Genomic DNA, 23,350 nt, shown 5'->3' with positions numbered 1-23,350 from the left:
TGTAAGTAAGAACTGATGGCATTCATGTAGGCTATCTATCATGTTTAGAACATTTTAGTGCTTAGTTCAGAACATTTAGCCAAAGTACTAAGGATGTGTAAAATTGTAAGGAGAACCATAATAAAAATAATAATAAAAAAATAATAATAATTAAAAAATAAAAAAATAATAATAAAAAGACTGTAGGATCAGTTTTCAACATAATAGCAAGGGATTGTGTGCTTTTGGTATTAATAAAATATTAGCCAATAATACATTCCTTCCAGATAAATATCCTTCCAGATATGCCCTTGCAATATGAAGGACATTGTAGTATGTACCATGATCATTCTAATTAAAGATTCTTCTAAAACAATGCTAAATTGGTTTCTTATTGATTCCACATTCTATATTTTTCATCTCTTGTAGAATCATTAAACAATCATAGACACCTCTTTGACCAGAAAGAATATTTTGCTACATTTCTACTATTTATCTGAAAATACTTCATAACACCAAAAAACACTAGTCAAAATTGAACCAGGTGGAACAAAATTGGTCCAAATGGAACAAAATTGAACGATTTGAATCCAAATGGAATCCAAACGGGAACAAGAAGAATCAGATATTATTGGCATAACCTTTATCACTCAGTAAAGCAGGAAATAAATCTAAAATATGAAAGCCACAATTATTATACATAAAAATGTATTTTTACAAGTTTTATGTTTGGGGGAAAACAGGGTAAACTATCCACCCACTTACCACTGTGTTTTTGTGGTATGAAAACATGTGGCGTCAAGCTCTGAAACACTTTTTTTCTCCTATATCCTCTGATTCCATTTGTGCTGTATTCCAGAAAGAACTGCTTAAATTTAGTGGTTATTAAATCATCAATATCCATATAATCCAATTTAGATATAAAAGAGAGAAATTATTAGCATGACCATGACTTTCAGCACTGAAGCTTCGATTCTCTGTATCTTTTTACTTTAAACATCTACAAGACAAAAATATGATGTTCCTGACATTATAGTGCAGTAGAAGGAAGGTCTGGAGAAGGCATAAGTCATTCACAAGACTTCTGCAGGCTTGGATAAGTACTCCAAAATGTAAATGCTGGACAATTCAATGTATGAACAATTTAAGAGAGATCTGTAATTTACAAGCAATTTCTATATCCACAGTATCCTCAGAAGTCTGACTATAATTAATAAGGACACCACCCAATAATTTCAAAATCTTACTGATCATTTAAGGTCCTCTGTGACCTTAAAAAAGAAACATACTATCCTTGATATTTATGCCTCTAAATGAAAGTAAATACTTGAGAAATTAATAACTATATAATAGCAATATTTTTGAAATTATAGAAAATTGAAGTCCAGTCCTTGCCTGTTTAATGGGATGTACCCATCACTGACCAGTCACAATAGATGAACATCATGAACACAAAGAAATTGTTTCAAAATTCAGACCCAGAACCTAATTATTTTACTATTAAAAAACCTGCACCACCTAAAATAATAAAATAAAGTTAAACTTGCAACCCAAAAGTGGATACTAAATATAGACTGCTGAGCAATTCTTAATACCAGTGTAAGGAACAAACATTCTGGATGTTCTATATTTTTTAAATAAGAATACTATTTTTAAATGCTCAGGTAATGATTCGGGAATTAACTTGACAGTCTAGTTCTAAACTGTTGAAGAATTCCTCTTTTTGCAGCTGTCTTTTTAGCATTTATCTATGGCACACAAACACCCTCCCCCCGCGCATCCTCCCCAATACTAATTCTTGTTTGCTTCTTTGCTGCATATTAACCTGGCATTAATTTCCAGTACAACCTATACTTTTTTTTTTTGCATATGAAATGGAATGTAGATTGGGGTTGCAAGGCAGACCACACACACACACACAAAAGAAATAACAGATTTTAGATAGATGATTGCAAATGATATTCTAACATTCAGCCATGGTAAGATCCAACCATAAAATACAGCACCTGAGCTATCTTGATGATGGTATGGATGGTATTTCAGTTTGGATGATAGTGTGCTATTTTGAGAACTCATGTTCCAGGAAGAGAAATAGGCACAGGAAATAAGAGTCAAGTTGTCTAGCTATAATTTGAAAGCAGATTAGAAAACTGCAGCTTTAGTTTACCAAATGAGATCCAATAGGGAAAATGACTGCAGCCTATAAGAACAGAAGGGGATAAACATCAGGGAGTAGATAAAACTGAACTACAACTCACTCTTGCCACAAAAATAAATAAACTAAGTGAAAATGCAGGAAGCTGAAGAAGTTAAAGTCGCCAAGCATTAAGGAGTGAAGAGACAAAAAAACCTTTCAGTCAGAATAATGAGAGCAAAAAAAAATCTTTAACTACTTTCAAGACAGAGTTCAATATGTTTCAAAGGGATTATATGATGTGCTATCTGTAAAACATCCTTTTAAATCCTGTGTCTCCTAATCATAAGTCAATTACAATTTCTTAAGAACTGAAATGTGATATTTCTTTTCAACACCACAGGTTCTGCTCTCAAAAAGTCTTAGTGAAAAATTCACAATAAGACTATTTAAGTATTCATGACTTGAAATGAAACAATTCTATTATTAGGTTTCATTCACATTATATATAATGCATAAATGTTGTTTAATATCATGCCATTGTGCAGGAAAAAGGAACACAGGTCCCCTCCCCAAATACACCTAAAAGAATGTAATTACCTTTTAACCTATATTAACATAATCACCTAATCATACTGTTGACTGTTTCATTTTACATTAACATTTGACTCTATGTATTTACTGAATGTTAATGAACACATTAATCTTTACTTTTCCAAAGTAGTCCTACCTAGAAATAGTATTACACATCTGAATGTTTTGTATAATTTTTTCTAAAACAGTTCCTTATTGAATACAAGACTATTCACTTGCTTGTGAAAGCATTTTCAAACAAATTCTGCTAATTCTGAATATGGTTCACTAAGCAGCATGATCTCATTAATAAAACAAGTTGCTAATCTAGTAAATCAAAATGCTCAGCTGTTTTAACTGTTTACCTAATGGAAATTCTAATGATCTCTTCTGTCAGCCTCACTGAAGCCTAATACTTTTCAAACAAGACCTAGCAAAATAAAGAATGAACCAATGAAGAGAATGGGAACAATGCAACTTCAGACTAAACATTCTTTCACAAATAAATGTTAACTAACATTGGGTCTGCATTCTTGAGGTTAGTTGGCATATTTTCACACTACATGAATTTTCATTATAAAGGTAGTTTCATCTGTTGTACTGAACTAAATGAAATGTTTGAGAGACAAATTTTCATGAGTTCCTGGGATTTCTAACACAAGTGAAAAAGGAAGAAAGAAAAAGCTTGATGGACTGCAAAAAGAAAATCTTGGTAGAAATCCATTCTGCAAACATATGTTCAAAATATTCTCATATACTGCATAAGAAAATAACAAATGGGTAACAGATGAGGAGGAGGCTAGGTCAAAGGGAACTGTAAAACAGAAGCAGCCTTGTTCTACACTGAAATCTAAGCTTCTGCATAACAAGGCATTATCTCAGGGTCTTTCAATATGATGTTCAATTCAGTATGAACTTCTTTCTCAATGATGACAAGAAAATCATGTTTCTAATCTGTTGGGACCGTGCAATGTGCTACATACCCAGTGCATTCATAACATCTATGATACATCTTACCTTGGTCTGGGCACTCCCAAAAATCAATCTCTTCTCAGAGAGAAAATATTGTTTTAGAAAAGGGTTAGAAAAAAGGAAACAAACACTTTTTCCATAGATCCGTTTTTTTTCTAAGTGCTCATTTGAAGCTGCTCAAGGATACCAGAATAGTGCTGACAAGGGTGATGGAGCAGAGGCAAAGCAAAGAAGAAAGGGTAAGGCTTTGTGACACAGTATTACTATTCGTCACATAGATACTAATGTCTTATTTTAGTATTTTATATGTTTTTCGAAGAAATGCTTAAAACTGTGGGAAAGAGAGAGACAAAATTTCACTGGAAATACACATGAGCTCTGCTACCTTTTACATACACCATAAAGAGCATCTTTAATTCCTTGATGACATTCTATTTTGTCAACCAGATCTTAGACTTCAGTGTTCAAAGTGTTGTTAGTCATTTGCAGAAAAATATTTACCTGCTATTTTAACTACTTCAGCTTAATGTATTACTTAACAGTTATATCTTTTTTTTATACTTGCACCACATGTTTTGGTTTCCTTTTCAGTTCAGCAGTTTTGCAGTCAAGAAATAGCAGCCTAAATCTTAAAAAGGTGACTTTAAATATTAAAATTCAAAAGACATGATTTATTTTTTTAACTGTAGGCCAAAAAGTAGATTAGTGTTGCATTCAGAACAAAACTGTACCTTTAACATTAGATAGACTGAACTTCTTTCAACCTGAAATCCAGTAATTCAATCCAGCAATTCAAATGTACAAATGCCGGTTAGTTCAACAGAATTTTTTTCTTATGCACAGGTAGCAATTTATAACATGAATCCAGAGTTTAGTCAAGCCATGTTGTTCAGCTGAACCTATCAACTTGCAAAACATCAGTTTAGAATTAATTCTTCATACCCATTACCACTTCAATCATACAAGAGGGAAATGAAATAAACTACCAAGAAACTAGAGTTATTATTTTCCTTGTGGTGCTCAAAGACCTTGCAAGATGAAAAGCATACAAATTGGAACTGGACACATAGGAACTAAGTGGCTATTCTGTCACACTGCATTTCACAAAAAGCATCCTCAAGGTTCTTTGATTAAAACATGAAACAGGAAAAATAAGCAATACTTGCAAGACATAGTTCATGGAATATCTCTTGTACAGCTCAATGGTTAATCACTTTTCTTCCACAAGATTTTAAAATTAAGTATGATACTTCTGCTGGTCATAAGTATCAAATGGAAATTAATGAGCACTTCAAATAAAGACCAAACAAATATGTAACTATGGAAGTACCAAAATACACTATGTTATCCTATATTTTACTTCTTTTAAAAATGTATTTTAAAACAAACTGGTGAAAATTCTTATTTAACAAGGACAACAGAAATATCTGACCAAAATTCCCGCTGGCGACTCAACACCTGAAATCCTCCTAAAATGAACTGCAAAACTATACAGAGTACCCAGACCTGCAAATTTCTAATCATTGGAGAAAAACAGGAAATGAGTTAATCAAATCATACCTGGAGAAACTGGTTGGTTTTTGCATGACCCACGTCTCCAGCCTCTATCTGTGCTCTCGACAACTTCTCTTCAGTTTCAGTTAGCCAATGATTAAAGCTCTTCATGTCACAATGAAAAAGCCGCCACTTTTCTAAAGATTTGTCAAACCGTCTGCAAGTGTAAAAGGAGATGAAATAACTATCTATTGATACTTTATTTATTGACTACAGAAAAAAAAAGAAAAAGACTAATGTTGGATGTCTCCAGTTAAATTTGGTATGATTTTGATGGCATCATGTATTAGCATTTCTCAGTTATATCAAAAGGAAACATGGTAGTACTGAACAGTGAAATTATCATTAAGCATATGTGTCACAAATCAGTGGCTTACCAATTTTTTAATCCTTTTCAATGTTTCACATGAATTCCATGGTCAAAACATGTTTTCAATTTACAGCTTTATTAACCCACACTCACTCGCATCATAGGTACAGTACCCACAGGCCCCAGTGTAACTGGGCATACCCCTCTGTCAATGTACTTAGATTCTAGCATGAAGAAAACACCAGTGCTGATAAAAGGCTTTAACACACCTTAGTAATTTGCTGTAGCTACCAACACTGCACGCAGTCACTGCTGGCTAACATACTGGCTGTGTGTTGTGACTATACAATGATTTTTAGATCCCTTTTCAAAGGGAAAATAGCTTAAAAGATCTGTGATGCATCTGACGTACCATATCATAAGACAAAAGATGAAAAATCAGTAGACAGATTCTTAAATCCTTACTCCCCAACTTTAGTCCGATGATCCTATATGGATTAAAGAATTTTTTTTTTTTTTAGAAATACAAATTGTAATATTATATGTAATACAGATGCAAAAGACTATTTTTTTAATGGCAATTGCTGTGGTGAGAGACTACCCCAAAGGATCCCAGGCATATACTACAATTCTACTCCAGTCTTACTGAGAGAAACTAATTTTGTCTGCCTCTCCAATGGATACAAGTGTCCATTAATTATCATTGCAAAGAAAATGCAACTCTCTTCAAAGAAATTTCTACTCATATTGTGTAAAGGGACCATTTATTAAACTCTTTTTTTTCCTATATATGTTTCATTTCGAGTATTTGATATACTTATGCAAAAATAAAAATGCCTGAAATACAAGGATGATTAAAACAAAATTAAAGTATTAAAAAATAGGGTTTTGTACAATAAGCAAGGATGAAAAGTATTAGAACCATGTCTGCAATTCTACAGTCCACTACATAAAAGACTGTGTAAGTAATTCTGGCACTTTGGGAAGATCTAATCTGTTTTTGTCCAGAGTGACTGATTGATCTTCTGGTTCAAGATCTATTTGCCTTAGCCACTGCCAACTACTAAAGAAATGAAATGAAGACAGAATTTGGGGTTTTCTTTTTTGCAGATAGAATCATAGAATCATTTAGGTTGGAAAAGACCTTTAAGATCATCAATTCCAACCGTTAACCTAGCACTGCCAAGTCCACCACTACACCATGTCCCTAAGCGCCACGTCTACACATCTTTTAAATATCTCCAGGCATGGTGACTCAACCACTTCCCTGGCCAGCCTCTTCCAATGCTTGACAACCCTTTCAGTAAAGAAATTTTTCCTCATATCCAGTCTAAACCTCCCCTGGTGCAACTTGAGGCCATTTCCTCTTGTCCTATCACTTGTTACCTGGGAGAAGAGACCGACCCCCACCTCACTACAACCTCCTTTCAGGTAGTTGTAGAGAGCGATAAGGTCTCCCCTCAGCCTCCTTTTCTCCAGGCTAAACAACCCCAGTTCCCTCAGCCGCTCCTCATCAGACTTGTGCTCCAGACCCTTCCCCAGCTGCATTGCCCTTCTCTGGACACGCTCCAGCACCTCCATGCCTTTCTTGTAGTGAGGGGCCCAAAACTGAACACAGTATTCAAGGTGCGGCCTCACCAGTGCCGAGTACAGGCGCAAAATCACTTCCCTAGTCCTGCTGACCACACGATTCCTGATACAAGCCAGGATGCTATTGGCTTTCTCGGCCACCTGGGCACACTGCTGGCTCATATTCAGCCGGCTGTCGACCAACACCCCCAGGTCCTTTTCTGCCAGGCAGCTTTCCAGCCACTCTTCCCCAAGCCTGTAGCGTTGCATGGGGTTGCTGTGGCCCAAGTGCAGGACCTTGCACTTAGCCTTGTTGAACCTCATACAATTGACCTCAGCCCATTGATCCAGCCTGTCCAGATCCCTCTGCAGAGCCTTCCTACCCTCAAGTAGATCAACACTCCCACCCAGCTTGATGTCATCTGCAAACTTACCGAGGGTGTAATGGCCTATGTCTTAAGGAATTCAGTTATCCTGTGTTTTGGATTGGTGTTGAAATGTGATCACTAATCAGAGATTAGCTAGAATGTTTTGTTAGCAGATCATCATTAAACATGCTACTGTTGTTCAGTTTAATAATCTTCCTTTATGGGATTATAATAGGTTTTAGGGTGTACTTAAAGGACAAAAACTTAAAGGACAAAAGATGCTCAATTATTTTTCTAGAAAGTAATCTCGTTCTGTATGAACAAACTATACGATTGTTTGAATGTTAAAGAGTTTAATTCACCAAAGAAAATCATGTTACTATCAGGGAATACAGACCATGTCTTCCATCGCACTGATGGTTTTTCATTTCTTAGAAGAAAATATAAGTTTTTCTTCTCTTCTCTTGGTTATATATTCCCACGTTGGTTTTCACATTTTAAAATCTTTTAATATCATACAGTATGAATAACACTATATCCATTCATAACCGTCTACAGAAGGATATATACTTTTCCCTAGACCTCCTTTTCTAGGAGACAAAGAAGATTTATTTTGCTGAACACACCCATACAAAGATGCAGTTTTCTTACTTCTAACATACTGCATATGGTAATAACTTTTGATGAATAATACACAAAATAGAGTTGGACCAGTAACCAGTGAAATAGAGTCTTTGTACTTATTCTGTAACATTAACTATAAGACAGGGAAAATATAAGGCATAGAAAAGCCCCACAATTAGCAATCTATGCGAATGATTTTTTTTTTTAAAAGCATTTGATCACAGAAAGTAGTTGAGATAAAACTATTCCTTGTACTGTTCTACAAGTTTGGTCATAAGATGCTGAAGGAAAAATAATAATTATTTGATTAAAACTTTTAAAAACACATTTTAAAATAACAGAGAAGACTTTTCAGAGTCTAAATTCTGCATAGAAGAGCAGTCCTCTAACTGTCTGTGAATCAACTCTTTTTGTTCCTCAAGCAGAACTTGATTCATGGGCCCTGAGGTTAATAGCTGCTAAACACCAGAACCTTTATTTGATTTAAAAGAGAACTTACTTAGTCCTATGCAGTCCAAACATGCATTCCAAACCACTCTAATAAATGACAACATGTTCAGTAAATTTCATTGGAAATGGACACAGACAAACTATCAGAATAGATCAGGTAATCTTTATTCTATCGATTTTAATATGGCTGCATGTCTGATAAAGCCACAGCAAAGACAGTGTCAGAACTCAGCACAGATTGACCAAATGATCAGTCATGCCATTAATAGTGATGACAGATAAAGATGGAGAAAGATGCAGCCTGGGACAAAACAGTATGTCATAACATTCAGAATACAGAATCTTACTAGTTAATACTAAAAAATATTTAAGAAAGAAAAAGACTTAAAGATCAAAAAGTAGTTTATGGAAGGACTCCTCTAAGCCTTTATGGGCTGACAGCTTTCCACAGAAGCTGACATAAGTCTCTTTGCTCCCTATAAATTCAAGCTGTAGTAAGTTTTTAGTATACTGTGAAGCTGTTATTTAAATAGCATTTTCACAGATTTTATTTTGTAACCCTGTATCAACCACCTAAGAAATTGTTAGAAAAGACCAAATACAAAATAATCAGTGCACAAAACCTGTCTCTATTTAGGAATGAAAAATAGATACAGAGATTTATAGTAATTTCTACACAGTAGCAGTTGGTGGAATATTGCTGTTCAGGCATCAAAACGAGTACTAAAAAACGTCTTTCAAGAATAAGCACAGCTCATGCACTCAAAATATTTTTGTTGAATACGTTAGGGAAAAGTATAATTTGAAAACACATTTTACAAAAAAAGTGTTATGGTAATCAAACACCTCCTACACTGCTATAACATCTTGTACCAGTGTAACTTTCTTCTATGTTCTCTTCATGCTCCATACAGTATAACCCTCTTGAGATGGCTAGGTAGTTGTTTCCACCTTTGCCCTATCAGTTGCGTCCTCTGCGTTTTTCTCTCTTTATCAAGCAATGCCAACTGGACACATCACAGTTGTCAAATCACTGGCTTGAATGTGGTCTACTTTTCATTGCTGTTATGAAATCTGACCACGATCACAGTAAAAATATTTTATATGTTTAAATTATGTGCAAAGAAATACATTTAGATTCCCAGTTAATGTTTATGACCACTCTTAGCTACAGATGAACACAGGAGTTGTTCAAGATCTGTCATGTGAGTTGCATTTCTTAGCAATATTGTAAGCAAACAGACTATTGATCTAGTTAAAAATTGTAGTCACTCACCTAACTTATTAAAATTATTGCCATCATTTATCATGCTTACCATACTTTATTTTTCAAAATGATTCAAACCATAACTGAAAGGAACATTATATTTTTTTTTTTAACTACCTGACTCTGAATTACAAGGAAAAATCTCATTTTTCACTTAAAAAAATCACCTAGAAAATAAAAGTTAAAATCCATTTCTTTTGGTCCAGTATGATTTCTCATTTTGGACACTACATTAAAACAGCTTTCCTCCTGTTCCTCACAAAATGAAATTACTCGTCTCAGCATGAGGAAGTTTATCAGCAGCTTAAATGCAAAAATTCAGTAGGGGTTGATATTAGTATCACTGAATTTGCATTCCAGCACTTGCAAATTGAATCTCCCACCACTCTCCATTCTTCCTCCCTTTGATTTGGCTAATAAGACATGCAAGGAGAAGAAAAGAGAAAAGTTGCAGTGAGAAGAGGTGTATATTTAAAACTTACAAGTTTAAATACTAGTGCTTATGCCTCATGTCTTAAGAAAACCTGTTACTCGCTGTATAATAAGTATAAAACAATATTAAGCACCAGTAAAAAACAGAGGAAATTTATGGACAGGCAAATCCACTAAAATTCAATGCTCTTTCAGTGATTAACTGTACTTAAATACTGTTACAATGATAAAATAAAATGCAGTTGTTGCTGCAGTGGCAGGTGCATTCAAAATGGGGGGTGAAAGCGGACATCGCCATGCAGCTTTCATGCTCACACTGTGTTATGGGACACTCCTCCTGGGTATACCTAAGTGAGAGCTTCCCCTGCTAAATCTGTGTATTACATCCTTTTACACACAGTACAACTTTAAATAGCTTTTTAAAATTTAAAAACAGAGGCTTTTGTTTGTTTGTTTGTTTTACCATTTGCAATCCTGTTACCAGGTGGCAAGTTCAAAACCCACAAAAGGAGAAGACTAATTAACTACAAACATTGAGCAGCTAAGTTGCTGAAGTCTTGGCACAGCAGAATGCAGATGGTAAAAATTTGTAAGTGAATTCATAAAAGAGCAATGCTCTGAGGACTATGAAAACTGAGAAAGACTATGGCTGCCACAGGAATCCCCAAGCACACAATCTGGAGGTTAGGAAAGTGTCATTACAGGCCTTGCAATCTGTATACTCTTAGCTAGGGATCCATCCTTGTTTGCTGTCAGAGACAACTCATTGAGCTAAAAAAACCCAGTGTATCCATTCATCTGTATCTTCATCTACTTAATCCCTTTCACTTTGACGGGCATAAATGAAAATGGTGTGGATAGTAGATGACTGTCTGACATTTGGGTAGTATTTCCCCTCTGATGTGTCCTCCTCTCCTGTTTTTCTTAGCATATGCTTGATAAGAAGGTACAAGCGGGCACCCTGAAGCCAAACGCTAGGTTCTATATGGACTCCAGACTAGAGTGTATGACTTGTATATATTGCAAAGGGCGTAAGCATTGTACATGAGCTCTGACGCTTAGTAACGTAGCCTTATTCCTCTAACTTGAGTATGTTAGAGTTGACAAGTGAAAAACAACTGGCACACTGGCCTAATTTTTTTCTATATGCACTGACGCTCCACCAGCGAATGCATTAAGCAATGGCTTGAGGGAGCGATTTCCTTTTTTCTCATTAGCACATAATGGATTTACTTTGCCTCTGGAAAGCAAGAAAGCAAAAAAGCAACCAAAGACAACTGCTGAGGTAATATGCAGCACAATTTACATTAAGCCATAAAAATATTGGTGCTTTCCTTCCTTCAAAGATTATCACTCTACTAAACCTTTGGACTTGACTTGCTATAAGCAAAATTTAATATTCCTTGGTAGTATTGTACATGATATTGCACAAAGATTTACAGATGCCGGTTTGGATATGCTGTCAGTGAAACTCTATACAATGGGAATGAACTTGATGTTCCATGTCCAAGGCTGCCATTTTTAAGAAGACATGCAAAGGTGGAAGGAAAGACCTTTGAATACAGGAAAGTCACAAACATGAGATGAGGTGCAAAAGGTTATTGGTTTGTTGTTGTAAACCAAATCTTAATTTTGTATCTCTGTTTCAATTAATTCCTTGATATTTTGATAACATTCCTTCATAAACTATGAAACCCACTTCTATGATACATTCTGCTTTAGCAAAACTTCACAGTCAGTTGGCCCACATGAAAAAGAACACTATTAGTTATAAACTTTCCGAAAAGTCATGATTTATGCCATGGAAATTATTATTGTTAGAGACATACACTCTTATTCATCATATTGGAAAAACATTCAGTAAACTTCATTGCTATACTGTTGCTAAACAATGTACTGTAGGATTATGCTAATATTAACCTACAAATTATGCAATTTTGTCAACTTGATTCAGCACAATTAGCACCTTGTAAAAATACACAAAACATCAAAGTAGTATAAATAATTATGTATTAGTATGTGAGAGCATTAACTTTAATACTTAAGGCCATTCTTACAGATAATAAAACAAGAAAACTTGTTTTTGTCAAGCAACTTCTACAATTAAATTGCTTAAAGAAACAGCTAACCCATTTTCAGAGGTTTTGATGTTTTCATTTTATTGCACGGAATTCATGTCTTTTGAGTGCTTAATTTATATTTAATTCACATATCCTCTCTGCATTTGGACTAAAAGGGATGATCTCATTTTAGACACTGCTACATCTAGATCTTGCTCCCAGGTTTTGCTGTAGGTCCATTCTAGAACAAGGCTCAGCTGTATATATTCTATTCACACCCCTGCACCCTGTCTTTCACCCACAAAATAGCAAATGATCAGAAATAAAAAATAAACTGCAACCAGAATAACCATAACAATGCCATCCATCATTACAAAATGTAATTTCTCTCTTCTTCTCAGAAAGTACGTTCTGCAGCATTACATGTAAATTAAAAACATTATAAATTGCAATTACATTATAAACATTTTTATATCTTGAACTGTATCGATTGTATTATTGTTCTTGCCCCAGTAGTCCGCAACTCAATTCCCCATCATATATTTACTGATATCATACCATTCAGTGTCAATCCCTGTGCCAAAGACAATAACAATTAAATTGGCTATGAAAAAGCAAGATCATGTTAGTTATTGCTGGTTTTTAGACACACAAATTCATTTTTATGAAGCATGAGTGACCAATAAACTTAATAACAATTTACAATTAATGATTATACAAAAACTCCATTCGGTTCTAATGGATACCATGTGTCAACAGTGTAAAAAAACCCCACTCCATATAATTTATAAAACATGCATTCTTCTTCTACACTAAATAAGGTTATTTACTATGCATATGAATTTGAACTTCAAAATTCCATCTTTTTTTTTTCCCTAAAAAGTTTTCCTTCATCAGAACAGAGATGAATGATGTATTTTAGAGAAATTTGTCTAGATACCTGGATTAAAAGCAGGTAACAACTTTTCCCTAGAGAAAGTAAGGAAGTACTTGATTAATTGTGACCTAAGTGAGAGAGTAGCATATTGCAACTCCCTTATACAAAATACATTATGAATGCAATCGGTAATAAAACTACAAATTTCATAGCTTGCCAAAGTGAAACTATCAAAAATTGCCATGATAAGAAACACCCAAATCAAACATTTGACATGAAAAGAACGGTGGCTCAATTTTACAGAAAGCCAAACTGCCTGCATGTAAAGGGTACACACACATTTCATCCTCACGATGGGTGACAGTGTACACTACACTTCTAGCCAGGATGCTCCAGCGTGTGTTATTATTACCCACCCTACGGTAGTATCCATCTGATAAAATGAAACATGGGTGAAAAATCGCATTCACTTCTGATTAACTGTCAGGGAGCGTGGGTCCCCCCCCAGGCTCTCCAGGCTCCTTCCCCCACCCCAGGGTCTGGCCTGCTTAAGGCCAGCTCTGACGTGGCACAGCAGCGTGACTTGTCATCTGGCTTTGGTGAGCCCAACTACATGGTGAGAAGTGACTGTGAGAAACCTCATCTGGGGTTTCTGCCCAGGGCTTCAGAGCCGTATTTAAGCTCAGGTCCTGACCTGGGCTACTCTGTAGGTATGCCCATGGCACACCCTGCTCACTGCACCTGGCCCAGCTCCGCTCCCCACCTCCAGGCATGGTGGGACCACTGGGAGAGGTCCCTGCCTGCAGTCCCCTACCCCAGCCTCGCTGCGCCCTGACACCCTCAAACATCCCTTCTGCACAGCTCCAGTGCCCTCTTCTACCACCAGAGCCTGAAGCCTCAAACAGCCTGTGTGATGCTGTTTAAACAACACACTGAGCAAATATTTCCACTGTCCTTCAAAATCCCAGTACCTGTGGCTACAGTTCGTCGGCTGGAAGGTGGGGCAGCCAGCACAGAGGACACAGCCATGTTCTGGCAAGGGGTGTTAGCCTGCCTGGCCTGCCCAGCTGCACCTGCATCCCACAGACCAAGCGCCCATTAACTGCTGGAGTGCATTAGCCAGGCTCCTGGAGAGAGCCTCTTCCAGCTTGGTTTCATCTGAACTGAATCCATTGCACTTTTTGGTGTGAGACAGAGCACAGCAAGCAGGTGATCCCGACCCAAATTAAAATACTTGTGGACATAACTCTAAGTCAGTATCAGTGAAACCCAGCAGCACATTCTGGCTCCCAGGTTCTGCTGCAGTTCAGATCCATTCTGGGACAAGACTCAATGAAAGCTTCTACAGCCTGAACACAAGAAAGAGGTGCAAGACCCAGAATTATAGAGAACTGACAAGTCATATCCAGTTGGGGGAAACCAGCTCTCACAAATTCCTCAAATTACCATCATAATTCATAAATAAAAAATTCATTTAAGTGAATTCGTGGCCCAGAGCATAAGTATGTGTAACGCAATATTGGAGGTATATATTACAGGATGTCCCCTCAGTATTCCCCTGTAATTACTACAAAGTGCTTAAATCCTATGATTTCCAATGACAGAATTCTTAGTTCAATCTGTAATGACACGTTTTATCCTCCAAAATTGTCCTATTCAATTCTCTATTTCCACCGCCTATCTCAAAATCCCCCTACAATGGTGGCTTTAGAGAAGGAAGAATAACAGAAAACTGATGATACCAGTTAATGCTTGCTGTTGACTCCCTGAGCGTGAAAGATGTTATTTATCCTGTTGCAGGTGTGGCAGATGCGTACAGAAATATATATGTACTGGCATAAGAAAATTAGACTTCCTTGTTTTGCTGAAAATCATAGTAATAACAGAGTACTTAGGATTATCTTAAAACACTGATGCCTATATTTGCGGTAGGTATTTTCTACCTTTTACAGGTTTTCAGTCAGCTAAAAGCCGTTTTAATAAGTGACTGGGTTTTTTAAAAGTTTACAATAAAATTTCATTTAAAACATCTTTTCCCTTTCATTTGGAAAATTCATTTGAGATGAGAAACTTAGGTCCAAGTAACAGTTACTAGGTCTTACTGTAAGAGTAGCATATAGTAAACAGCTCTATTTTTCTGAAACTAAAATGTTGATGAATCTCACAGAAATTATAGGAATGGGAAAAGCAGAGAAAATTGTATTAATAGAGGAGAGCATGCATCATACTGCTAACCAGGAGAAAATATTTCTGAGCCATGAAGAGCCTGTTCAGATAAAATACTTTACAGTATCTTTTCCACGTTTAACAAAAATATCTTAAATAATTCTGATACCAGTTAGTACAACAGAAAAACAAACAAACCCCTCTACTATACACAGAAAGCCCATTTTTCAGTACCATTAAACTTTGATAAGTATTTTTAGAGTGGCGGCATTTGAAAACTTGCTTTTTACCTTCGACTACTGTGAATGATGATCTTCTGTAGTTAAAGAAAGTATTTGCAATATTCAGGATAAACAGGAAAAATACAATGCATTTTGTGGAAAAGTAGCTGAACAGTGAAGTTTACCATAACATTGGCAACTACTACCATCTAAAAGCTCAAAAAATGAAATGAGGTGGTTATGAAGGATTTTATATATATGTATCTATAAAAATATATATTCTCTATAAATATATATGCTAATTATATGTATTCATTTAGAAAAATAAATGTTCAGAGTATTATGTATACTAGTCTTGTGAATAACAAAAGACCTTAGACACTGTCAATTATAACTTATCAAGCTAGAAGTTCTTACTTCATGAATAAATAACAAAAGCCATTTTGCTAACACACATGATTGTACTGCTGGTAATATGGAGAATTTAAACAGTGTACAGCTGCCTAGGGTAGGGTCAGTATCAGGAAGTTATTATCTATATTCTAAATAACATGAAGTAGAGAAGAGGATGCTCAGCAACTTGATAACTCAGAGAAAATAGAAGAATAATTGCTTTCACTCTCCCTGTAAAATTAGGAAGTTAGAGACTAAATATCTGAGCAAAGTGCCTACATGTTGTTACAACCCTCATGAACATTTGCCTTGTCATTTATTTTCAAGTTAATGTAATATAGTCCTAGAAAAATAAGACCTTCTAGTGACAAAACCCATGTATTCTTTGGTGAACTGGAAATACATTTGCCCATAAACTCATTTCCTCTTTATGTTGTTGATTTGGAGCATGTTGACACTGATACATTTTCTGGATTAAATAATTGTGTAATTCAAAGTAACAAAGCAGTAAAAGATTTTAATTTGTATACTTCAAGAGTGCTTTAAAAGCAAAATCCCTTCCCTTCAGTTTTTCCAGGATGGACTGTATGCATCTGTTTGGAAAGTGGAGTCTTAATGTGCGTGGCACATGCAATGCAGTAAAGAATCTCAAATGTATTTTCAGAGCAGCCTGCCAGCCCTACCATTTCTGGCAGCAGACTACTGCTCTTAGGCATAATTATTGTTGTACTCTTTTGAGTGGCGATTTACCAGGTTTTCACACTCTGGCAACCGGGGTACCCTGGATGTCCAAGAATCCCTGATGAATGGCTACAGTGTCTACATGGACCAAATTTACTGCATATGGACAGCATATGTTGCAGTGGCACCTTGACCCTAGGTTTCAGATCTTCTAACTGAAAAACAGGCATGTAGACACACAGGGTCAAATTGAGAGGTAAGAAATAGTTACTCTTACTAGCTCAGCCAACCTGACTATATGATTTGTAAGATTATAATCTGTCAGTTTATAATTTATCAACTTTATTAAATTATGTTTTAGGAAATAAATTAATTCAAGCTTAGTTCCGCTCCCACCCTTTCCTTCTCACTTGTCTGCTGCAAAAAAGAACAGGAGAATTGTCAGAGTGTTGAAAGGTGGGACATGAAGTAGGGGTATATGGACAGAGGTGCAAGCAGCATTTTCCCTGGAAACCCATACCATTAAGGGTTTATGGTATCCATAATCAGAAAAGAGGACTTAAAAAAGAGGCACAAAATGCCATGTTTGACACTAAATGATCCAGAAATAGGACTTATGTTATCCAGCATTACATATATATACACTGTATTTTTCATTTAAATATACACATATATGTTTGTTTGCTATCGTTATATCAATATATATTAATACATACACAAACACATATATACTATACTATACTATATATATTTCTAACATCCATCCACCAGATTAGAAAGCTTTGCAGCAAGATGGGATAAGAAACAACCTCAATGAGGAAAATAAAGTTACTGAAAAACTCTATAGAAATTGGGATTGAGATCCATCTGATCAAATGGACCTCACTGTATCTCAGAAAGCCATCTGGTCATTTTAATCTTCCTTTATAGTCAATGGAGAGACCAGATAATATAAATATCTAAATTCAGATATAGACAGTATAGATATAGTGCTATCTACAGGTATACTGACACTGCAAAGGCATGCGTATTCACTGATTCCCTTGATACTGAAAACACTTTCAATCTTAGCAATACCCAAAGCAAAGATTCACATTTCTTCCTCTTCTCTGAATGTGGTATAGAAAGGACAAAGTGAATTCTGTGCATCCAGTATTTTGTCTAGCCCAACAGTTTTTTGGTCAAAAGGAGACCAAAGCCATATGAAAGCAGAGAGTTGTGAACTTTAATATGTTCAGCAAATTCAACAGGAATTTGATAAATATTGATAAATAACTTGTTTCTCCTTCAAATGCTTGCCCATGTGTGTACAGTCACCTGGTGCATGACTTAAAGTAAGACCACTCTCAAAACTGACAACTCCAGAGTGCTTTGGGGAATATAGTTTTCAACCTCCCACTTATGACAACATCGTTCAGATCCTCTAGCATCCTAAGCATTCTTGATTAATAGACTCCTAAGCAGTGACTCTGACACTGAATGTACTAATTTCAGAAATCAGCTGTCTTTCAGTGCAGATGAAGGGACTCCAGTCACCATACTTGCTTGTACAGCACAATTTAGGAGTATTGTAACATGCTGCCTTTGGAAGTTAGAGAGGAATGCATGACATGATCTGAAAATCCAATATGCTGATGCAAAATTTGGAGACCAAAGACCATTTGCCCACAGACTAGCTGAGCACATTTCCAGGCAAGGAAAGACATGTCTGGATCTCACTGGTTGCTGAAGACAAATGGGCAGCCAGAAGGCTCAACTTGTTACCATTGAATAGAAATAATGATGGATAGTGGAACTGGTTTTTATACACTTAGACCATGCTTGTGCTGTCTAAAGCCATGCCAGGGTGCAAATAAGGGTGGAGTCCACGATGCAAGTACATACTACCACTTGATCCAACTCAGTTAGGAAAGTTTACAATGACTGGATGGAATAGCTTCTAGAAAACCACTATCAGTTCTGGAGGTAGCTCTCAGAAGCATAAAGTGTGGCTGTCCAATACAGGTCTAGTAAAGAATCCCATTCACATCATACTTCTATCTGTCCATCATTGATCTCAAGGAATAAAATAGGTGTGAAGCTAGCTCAAAATATGCAAGCAAGCTATTCATTAAAAAAATTGTTGCTGAGGTGACGCTAGAGGCCAGCTCTGTACAATGTAAGATGGTCAGCTACTGCTGCAAAGGCCTTCATGAATCTTTCTGGGCAGTGAAGAGTCCGCATTGCACATCATATTCTTCAATCACCAGGGGAAAAAAGCAGAATATAATTGAAACAGACTCTAGGGTTATGCAGATTAAGACTGTAACAGGTAAGTTTAATGCAGTTTCTGTCTTCGGTTATCTCCTACCTGAAACAACATTTTTCTTTTTTTTTTTTTTTTAGAACATAGAAGCTAATCTATGATCTTTCATATAGTCTATATGTCGGTCCCGCTGAACAGTGAGAATTAGTCACAAAAGAAAAGATCTGAAATGGAACTTAAAAATAAGCTTCATTTAAAACTGACTGGTTTAGTTTAACAATATTTATTCACTCACAGTAAAGAAAGTAATTAGTAGAATATATGTGTATTTAGATTAGCAGTGTTTAAATTAGTCATAACAATATTATAAGTTTGTTTACTGGTTCATTTAAAGTTTGCATTGAGACATTAGAACTCTGTTTAATAATATAATGAATATGTTCCATTTTCCTCTGATTTGAGTACAATAACTTTTACGTTCTTGTACAACAACATGCAATTATGATCCTAAAGAACTATAGCAAGATCCTGGGCATAAGAAATTATGAAGAAGAGGAAAAGATGAGATTTCCAAGCAGTTACAATTAATTTCTAGTTATTAAGTGTCCCAGCTGGAGATATTTTTATTTAATACTTGTTAATTGAACTGTCAGGTATATTAAAACAGACTTGATAAAAATGTCCATACTTTGCCATTGCTACTGTGACCTAACTATTTAATAAAGCTTATTTTACTTCTTTGTAGATAAACTAACCAAAGAAAAGTGGTGCATGAAGCTATGCAGAATATTTGTAGTGCATATTTCACTAAATGAAGTTTTCATAACTCATATGTTGATGTTTTAGAGAGACCCACTTTGGTATGAAAATTCACAACTATAAATCTTTTCAGTATTATATCATAGCAGAAAGCTTCGGGTGGTTTATTAACATAAAGAGCTAGGCAGCATGATGGAGCTGCCCATCTTTTAAACATGCAAACATGGTCATCTTAGTTGGCACATACTGAGTTTGGAGGTGCATCTACAGCGATAAGGGTCTTTATCGCCCCTCTGTGGCATACAAAACCATTAATCAGGCACTATGAGAGATTAAGCCCAGGAACATTTTTGGAGTGATGTACTTTTGGCCTATTTCTTTCTGCAGCTGCAGCCCCTGGGGGCTATAGCTTTTTTTGTGTCATAAAAAAACCTTGAGAACTCTTTCTAGGAAAATTGTCCAGGACCCACAACAAGAATTTTAAATGTTATGAAACAAAGGCTTATGTTGAATTTAAAGTAGATCTTTTAATTTGCCCATAAAATCAAGGAGTTTGGAATTTGGAAATAAATCTTCCAAGAAAGTCTGCACTTTTCCTCAAAACACAATAATAAGATAGCTTGGACTGTGGCAATGTTCACTGTTTCATTAAATTTACAGAAAAGAAAATCTAACCAGGAAAGAATACTGAGGAAGGCTGTGAGCAACACACAGGGGAACAAGTGGTAATGTTTCTGCCGGAATAATATAAACTTCTCTATTTCAATACTGATCCTCTTTGTTAGAAGGAAGTATGTCTTCTATGATTATTAATATTTAGCACAATGAACAACTCAGCTTTCACAGGAAAAAAATGAGATGCTCTTAAGAGCAATAAAGTACAACTAAAAAGTGTGGATTTACAACAGGGACTAAAGAGGCTTTAATTCCCCTGCCCTTATTAATAATATTTCCCACTTTACCTTGTGGCTGGCATCTCAAGGACTTCCAGCCTAGCAACACAATTTTTCTCCAGCTCTTCAGATCTGCTTGCCAGATACATGAGTTAGAGAGAAATGGCAGCCTAGGCAGCAGCCAGAAAGAAATGGCAGTGTCTCCTTGAAAGACAACCCAACATCCCAATCCCATTCATGGTCTACCAGTAGCTGCAAGACAGTCGTTACTGTTTTTAACACTGCTTGGACAACCAACCGATAATTTCAAAATATCATTATATTTTGCTTAGAGTTTGCAGAACTGTGGTTCTATGGTACAAACTTACTTATCAGTAGAAAACAGCACTGAAATAGTTTTTCACAAAAAGATCTTGAGATTCCCCCTGCTTTGTCTGCAGCGCTAAAGTGAGTCTTGAAAATCCCCTCTTGCTCGCCAGAGTAACCAGCTAACTGCAGTGGAAGCTCCTGCAATTGGTTCTCCACAGATACTTTATTCCCCTTCCTTCTGTAACTAGGAAACACAAAGCTATAGTCCCCCGAGGATAAAGTAGTGACAGCAAAATAGCTCTTTAAGCTACAGCAACTTCCCCTTTCGGAGAGAGGGGAGGGCTGTACAGTTCCATTTACAAGATAACAGTCAGCTTGATTTTTCCAAAAAGAAAACTCTTAAAGTAGTTTAAAAAAGGCTCCTGGTCTCCTGCCAGTTCCTGGGGATCAATACAGTGTTCTCCCATTCAAATAATCTCTCCCACGTAGCTATGGGAAAAGACACAGTAAGTTGTTTAACTCGGGAAGAACAGTTCTTTTTGATCAAGCTGTAGTAAGCTATATTTTTAGTTCTCTGGGCCCTGATTATTTCTGGTTCAGTCCCAGGTAAATCTAGTGATTGTCATAGGCACATTCCAGCATCAGCAAAGAACCGTACTCATCCTAATGGGGCTTCTGCAGTAAAGCATCTGTACAGAATGGACTGAAATTATTATGAAAGTGGTGCATAACTGCAGAAGAAAGAAATAGCTGACTATGCACATCACACTATGTAAACACAGATAAAAATACTGCAGTCACCCCAAGATCTTCCTTATATTTCTTAGAGAAATCCTACTTTCATTGTTCCTTTAACAATAGAAGGTCAAATAAGTAAACTGAGATTTTAAGAAAATGGTGTTTAAAATTCCAAAATTATGGCTATACCTACTTAAAAAAGCAGAGCAGGTGTTTAGCTTGCTTGAAGTTAGGCAGGAAGAAAAGGTGCTGCTCATTTGTAGACACATACATACAAAAGAAAGGGAGGGAGATGAAAGGTAGAAGGAATCCTACTGTTTTCTGTGCTAGCCAGGAAAAGGCTCAATAAAACAAGCTGTAGAAGAATAAAACAATCTTTCTTATTTTTGGACATTACCCTCGGGGAAAAGCTTTGACATAGCAGCAAAGTCTACTTACCTATGCTTTGCTTCCCTTACATGGCAAACAACTCAAGGCTCCGCTTCAGGGGGTTTTACTAGATGGAATTACATCATTGTATTACATGGTTCTGTAATTAATTTATTCTACTTACTATAAATATGACTCAGTAGAAAACTGGATGACAGAAGGAGCTGCATATTAGTACAAATCATACACAACATACCATTTATATTACTTAAAATATTAAGAGTATTAAAATGAGAATCCCTAAAATCATATTTAATCCTAATTGTTAGATTCTTCATTGTCACAAGCAAAATCTTCTTAACATCTTCCATGTGACTTTGAATCATTTTTTGGTATCTTTTTTTTAATAGCAATTTCATTCAAGAGCCATCTCCATAGAATAGTTTAGCTATGTATGTGCAGTATACATATATACACTTGACTGTATACATATAAAGGCTTTATTTCAATTTTCAGTCTTTGCCTGGTATATTCTGATTACTTCAGTGCATGATTTACATTTCAAAACATACTTCAAATACAAAAATGATGACTAGAGAAAATGTTTAAATTCAAGGATTATCACACCACTGTCACCAAGATTCCTTGTGCTTTTTACCACTAAGTGGCAAAACCAGTGATGCAGTAAGAGCCCAGGACTAAAATTCAGACTTCCCATTCAGAATCTGTGTGTCACTCTGGATTAGTAACCTACCTTTTTTTGACTCAAATGGTACTAACATAAAACCTAACTGCAAAAGATTTGCGCAGATGGAGTGCAAAATTAAATCTGTTTACCACTGTCAAGGCTGAGGTGGCTGTGTGCTGGGTCCCGTCCAGGGTGGACATATGCTGCGCAGCCTTCCACCTTTGCTAGTCACACAGAAATAGCCCATCTGCAGTAGCTCCACTATTTGTCAGGCGGTCGGCTAGACCAGGAAAGATTTTGGAAAGCTGTAAAAATTAAACCAAATCTAGTAAAGCTTTCCAAATCCACTTGTCTAGTGATGGTCTTTAGGCTGCAGTCAGGCTGCGTCCTTCTCCCTTCATTAGTCACCAGGCTTAGGGAGAAGCAGCATGAACGCTCACAGGCCTCTTCTTTCAAACACTCACAAAATAAATGGTAAAACAAAGTTCCCAAGGCGACAGCTGAGCTGGAACCACTGAAACCTGCAGAGTGCCAGGGCACTGCAGGTAACAACCAGCTTTACTGGCCCTGACCAGCCCCACTGGGACCCACGCCCCTGCCCATGACCCCAGGAGCCCCATTCCATCTCAGGCCTGGGCCTGAGCTACGGCATATGGGCCTTGGACCTACGCTGTAAGTAGCTTGTCTGCTGGAAGGACCCCTTGTCTCCACTCCTGTTG

General features: G+C 36.4%; 1 protein-coding gene across 2 annotated transcripts in view; it reads right to left on the bottom strand.

The window, feature by feature from the left end:
• Positions 1–23,350, bottom strand: part of DMD (dystrophin) — a 1,150,282-nt gene that overhangs the window by 604,061 nt on the left and 522,871 nt on the right. For both annotated transcript variants that reach the window (XM_072848384.1, XM_072848392.1), the window contains one exon: positions 5,219–5,369. In XM_072848384.1, coding sequence (XP_072704485.1) covers positions 5,219–5,369 — 151 coding nt within the window. The remainder of the gene's footprint in view (positions 1–5,218; positions 5,370–23,350) is intronic.

This window comes from Ciconia boyciana, chromosome 1 (assembly GCF_034638445.1).
Source record: "Ciconia boyciana chromosome 1, ASM3463844v1, whole genome shotgun sequence".
NCBI classification, from domain to species: Eukaryota; Metazoa; Chordata; class Aves; order Ciconiiformes; family Ciconiidae; genus Ciconia; species Ciconia boyciana.
Note: the sequence above shows the minus strand (reverse complement) of the source record. Positions and strands in the feature narration are given on the sequence as shown.